Source organism: Sycon ciliatum, chromosome 4 (assembly GCF_964019385.1).
Source record: "Sycon ciliatum chromosome 4, ocSycCili1.1, whole genome shotgun sequence".
Taxonomy (NCBI): domain Eukaryota; kingdom Metazoa; phylum Porifera; class Calcarea; order Leucosolenida; family Sycettidae; genus Sycon; species Sycon ciliatum.
The window spans coordinates 34,089,753-34,094,752 of NC_088646.1; the positions used below are offsets into that span (position 1 = coordinate 34,089,753).

Consider the following 5,000-nt stretch of genomic DNA (forward strand, 5'->3'; position numbering starts at 1 on the left):
CCAACATCATGACGTTATTGTCGTGCTAATTCAGACTCCTGAGGAATAGAGACTTTGTGATAAGTGGATGTTGTCTGATGTTCATATCTGTAGAGATGCTGTTGTAGTGGCCTCCAGTGCCCAGCCAGGACTTTCTTCTTTATCTTCAGTCTATGTCTAAGTGAGTGACGGATAATGGGTTTTCTCCTCATTTTCAGAGTTTGAGACGCTGACACGCATGGAGATTCCTGACGCATCAAAGTTTCTGCAGCGCAATCTCAGATCAGGGACAGAAAAACCACTGATGCTATCAACTGTTGCTGTTGCCCCGTCATTGGTCAATCAAGTGGATGCTGCAATCGAGGAGGCCATCAGCACTCACAGCTGGGTGGACGTTGCCGTAAGTATTATTTTGTGTCCATGCATGCATGAAGCAATCATACATACACACACACACACGCACACGTGCACACACACACACACACACACACACACACGGACCCACACATGGGTGTGCACAATGGGTTGGAAATTAGAGAAACCTCTTTGCATGGCTTACCATCATCGAACAGCCAGCACACATGCAGTTCTTTGGTATGGCCTTGACGTGCTGTACTTTTTGATGTTTTATTCATTCACTCCTTGTTGCTGGGAGCACTGTAGCTTGTTTGCTTGTATGAGGCACCTTATATCATGACACTCTTGCCATTTATATGGCCTGACACTAGAACATAATCGTGCCGTGTCTCCTGATGCTGTGCTTCTTTTCCGTCATTTCCACCAAGTACTGCACCATTGATATTGTAATTCCTCGTCCTGCAGCGTCATCACTTGCACAGTTTTTACTCAATATTTTCTGCAGCAAGCTATTGTTTCGATCGATATTTACGATATTTTCGTTATTCATTTGCTCCTGTAATGCTTGGGAAAGTTTAAAGCAAATTTTCTTCTTGTCCGTAAACTCCAACGCAGCCCTTCACACATGTGTACAACTTCACTCCCCAAACTCCAACAATAGTCTCTTTACTGCGAATCAATTTTTATTCCACCAAATGTTCGTGCCTGGCCCATCGTCAGGGTGAAAACGCTTTCAACTCTCAAGTACTTCGAAGTAGCTGTATTGCTCTTATCCTTTTTTTGCTTTTGCAGATGTTGCTACCTACACCGTTCACTTCGGCTGACTGCCAAGGATTGCTGGAGCACTGCCTGCAGAAGAAGCGGCGCGACGTGGCGCACATCTTCTGCGAGCAGTACCTGGCCAGCGACCAGTTTGTGCAGAACTGCGGGCAGCTGTTCAAGAGCGCCATGCAGGTCAAGGCTGAGCAGGTAGGCCACTGTGTAAACTTGTAAAGTACAGGGACATGTGCATGTACATGTCATGTGACTCATGTATAGTGTCTGTGTTGGAAGACCAATGTAGCCTTTCTCTGGTTTTGCTGTACGCCGGGATTTCTCGTACCATGGAATGCGAATGGGAGTCTTGTGGACTGGCGAAATTGGTCAATATTGAAATCTTATTTTGCCCAAGGTTTGAGTCCCTGACATCAGTTGATTGTGTGTAGCCGCTATCCACGTGATGTGATCGATTTAGTTTTTTGTGTATTTTGTTGCACTGCTCACAGTATGCTGCTGCCAAGGTGACTTCGGACGCAGCATCACGGAGCATGGCGGCATCTCTTGGCGAGGGCAGCACTCGCATGGATCGCAAAGAGGAGAGGAAGCGCAGGGCACAGACTGCGCCGAAAAGCGCCGCCGGTGGCTCTGGAGGTGCCAACAGCCGTGAAGTGAAGGGGCAAAAGGTTAGTGCCATCCCACTATGCATACAGTCCTGCCACTGCTGTATCTGGAATGGCGTTTTTGTTGTCTCAAAGACCGTGACAAAGGAAGTGCTGTTTCTCTATTCTAAGTTGTTCTGTTGTAGACCCCAGTGATGATATTCAGACGGAGTTACGGATGCATTTTTGTTGTACTTCTGAGGCCTCGAAGTGAGGAAAAATGTCATTTCCGTACATTGGGGTTGCTTTTTAAAAAGTACTCCGAACTACATTATTACGCCCATACTTGCCAGTATGAATGCCATTTCTGTGGTCCATGCATGCTAGAGAAGAATTTGCAATTGGAAAAACAATACCTTTTGGCACCAGCGAACCTGTAGATTCAATGTTCTGCTAATTCACTTCTGCGCCAATGTAACAATTACATGTCGTAATAAAATAATCCGTTATGTGGCCTGTGAGCTTCTGTGCCACATGGTCGAAAAGAGAAAGCATAATGGAAACTCCATGGATCAGTCTACATGTCCGAGATAGAGATGGCAACTTTGGCTTCCCACCAGTGAGCCAGTTTTCGTGTTGTGTGCGTGTTTCATTTGTGACATGTTTCAGTCCAAGGACAAGAAAGCTACTGGCAGTAAGAAACGAGCAGGCGGACGCGGTGGAGATGCAGAAGCTGAAGAAGCAGGACCCTCTGGTGAAGTAGAGTTTAAGCAACTGGAATTTCTTTCCGTTGATAAGGTAGGTTGGACTCACTAGGTTAAGAGTTGCTTGCCGAGGACGTCTGTGTATCTCTGTATTATATCAGTCATTTGCTTATACATAATACTCTCTAGCTGCTTGCAGTGTGTTGAATTTCAGGCTTTTCGGCGGTTTTCTATTCAATATTTCGATTGCAAGATTGTATTGCAGTGTGATATGTGGACCTTTCACTCTTCATTGTGTTGCCATGCTAGATTGCTGCAACACTCGTGGAAAAGGTGGAAGGTGTGGACGAGATGTTAGCGGAGGAGTTGGCGACACACCTGCATCGGTGAGGCAATGGTTTATGATGCATGCACATGTCATTGAATGTATGTGTGTGTATGTGTGCTGGCGTGGATATGTGTGTATGCATATGGGTGTGTGTATTCCTTGCACTTCAAGTACATATAATTGTTTAAAAATGCATGGAACCGTGATTCCAGTCCTTACAAGACAGTGATAACTTTCTGACCATTGCGTCCTCTTTTTTTGGCTGTGGATCGTCTTCTTTGCAGACCCCTCACACGCTCGTATCAAGACGTTGCTCGTTCCGTATTCCTGACGTCGTCTTCAGCGGCCGGTGCAAGTCGTAGGCAGCACAACACCGACACGATGAATCGGTTGCAGAGCTTGTGGATCAATGTGACTCTTTTCGAGCGCGGCATCCTTTGTGTTGATGGTGAGTGCTTTGTTTTTTTTTCCAGAGTTTTCCTCCCTCAAATTACATGTGCCATTGCCAATGCTAGAGTTCCGTGATTACACACGCACTGAACAGTTATTGTTGACTCAATGTTGCGTGTGGGCCGTACACTGAATGATAGCGACCGTGGGACGATGTGTGAGTGGGTGACAGTATGAGAGCATGCGAGTGGAAGGATGAATAGTGGTCATTATTTTAGGTCACAAGAGTTCAGATACTTTTCTTCGTTTCTTGATTGATTCGTGTAGCCTGGAGACTGTTAACTGAGAGTGTTGTGAGGATGTATGGATATAGTGGATGGCTGCAGTGAAGGCAAAGTATCTTGAGAAATTGGTTTAGGTGTTTCTCCAGTGGATGAATTCTGCGGTTTCTTTGCTTTGAACATCCTTGCTGTGTGTGTGTGTATGTGTGTGTTATGTGCATGCCTGTCTGGTTTGCAGAGGACGAAGACTATGCTGATCTCTCTCGCAAGCTGTCTGCACACCTGCTGAAGACACTCTGTACTGAGCTGCTGAACATCATCTGCTCTCTGCTGGCCGAAGAGCATTTGATGCTGGTTGCTGAAGCTGATGGATTGAACGCGGAGGTAAGCGAGAGTCGAATACTAGCCACTTGTTAGTGGACGTAGACTGGGTTGTTGACTGGGAAATTCGGTGGTATCGCTTCGAAGTGCTTGATTTTTCACTTTTCCTTACTCTGATTCTTTTGATGTGCTATTCTATTTGGTTGTTGTGCCTTTCTCTTGCAGAGCCGTGCATCCATTCTCAGCAAATTGCCGAATGCAGTGCGCACTCCAGTAATGCAGCTTAGTAAAACACTCACCATGAAGGTAGGAGTGCTTGTTATTTTTAAATTATAGCCTTTCATTACTACTGTATGCATAAGCGATATAATCACAATGGCCGATAGTACATGTACTGTATGCGAGTGGGGTATCGAAATACTCAGCGCACCATACACCGACCCACTGCGTACTTGGTTATGATCCACATGTACATGTACATCCAGTGTACATGTGTACACATGTGTGCGCGATGCACGTCATGCACATTTTACATGGATCCAAAAGTCCGCATTGTCAACTTGTCATGACTCCAGGCTGGCTGTGACGTAGCACTTTCAAGCCCTACTATGCCATGTGACCTGCATTACAGTGTACACGGCCTTACACAGTAATCGCACGATGGCCTTTGCTGTTTACGAATACTTGTAGCAGATTTTGATGGAGTACTGGACTTAGTCAACACAAATGACTTTGTAATGATAAGTGCTTTGTGTAGGAGTAACCTACCTCCCTGTACCTATGCATATGACAATGTATGTCCTGCAGCCAGTGTACTGATGTGTCATCTGTTCGTTTGTTCTGCACTCAACTGTCTCCAGAGTATGAGTCCGTTCATGGAGGAACTTGACACTGTTTCTGATCGCTTGAACCTTCAACTGAAGCGCGCGAACAAGAAGAAAGAGCTGTAAGTTCATGGGGTTGTTGTGTTTGTAATACTGTCCCACCGCATTGTTGCTGTGAAATCCTCTCGGTCAGCTCAGCCTGGTGAAGCATGTCTTGAATTGATTTTCTGGATGTGTATATGCGTGCGTGTTGGGTGTTTCTGTTTTTTTTTTTGCCACTAACAGGCAGGTCAGTCGCCAGCACTGGGAGACACTCCAGCAGCAGCTGGCGGAGTGCGATGACGAGGCGCTGGCGCTGCACCTGGCCGTCATGATCGTCTTCCAGAACATCACGCACTGCCTGGTGCACGCGCCCGGCGGCTGTGTGCCCATTCTCGTCTGCTACCTGCAGAAGCGCA

The 5,000-nt window shown here is 46.3% G+C and overlaps 1 protein-coding gene across 1 annotated transcript in view; it reads left to right on the forward strand.

The window, feature by feature from the left end:
• The window catches only part of LOC135815806 (E3 UFM1-protein ligase 1 homolog), a 10,869-nt gene that overhangs the window by 5,074 nt on the left and 795 nt on the right, over positions 1-5,000 (forward strand). The window contains exons 8-17 of the mRNA XM_065329148.1: positions 198-379; positions 1,129-1,305; positions 1,602-1,778; positions 2,364-2,492; positions 2,708-2,784; positions 3,011-3,174; positions 3,636-3,781; positions 3,944-4,024; positions 4,579-4,664; positions 4,828-5,000. The exon at positions 4,828-5,000 is cut by the window's right edge and continues 795 nt beyond it. Coding sequence (XP_065185220.1) covers positions 198-379; positions 1,129-1,305; positions 1,602-1,778; positions 2,364-2,492; positions 2,708-2,784; positions 3,011-3,174; positions 3,636-3,781; positions 3,944-4,024; positions 4,579-4,664; positions 4,828-5,000 — 1,392 coding nt within the window. The remainder of the gene's footprint in view (positions 1-197; positions 380-1,128; positions 1,306-1,601; positions 1,779-2,363; positions 2,493-2,707; positions 2,785-3,010; positions 3,175-3,635; positions 3,782-3,943; positions 4,025-4,578; positions 4,665-4,827) is intronic.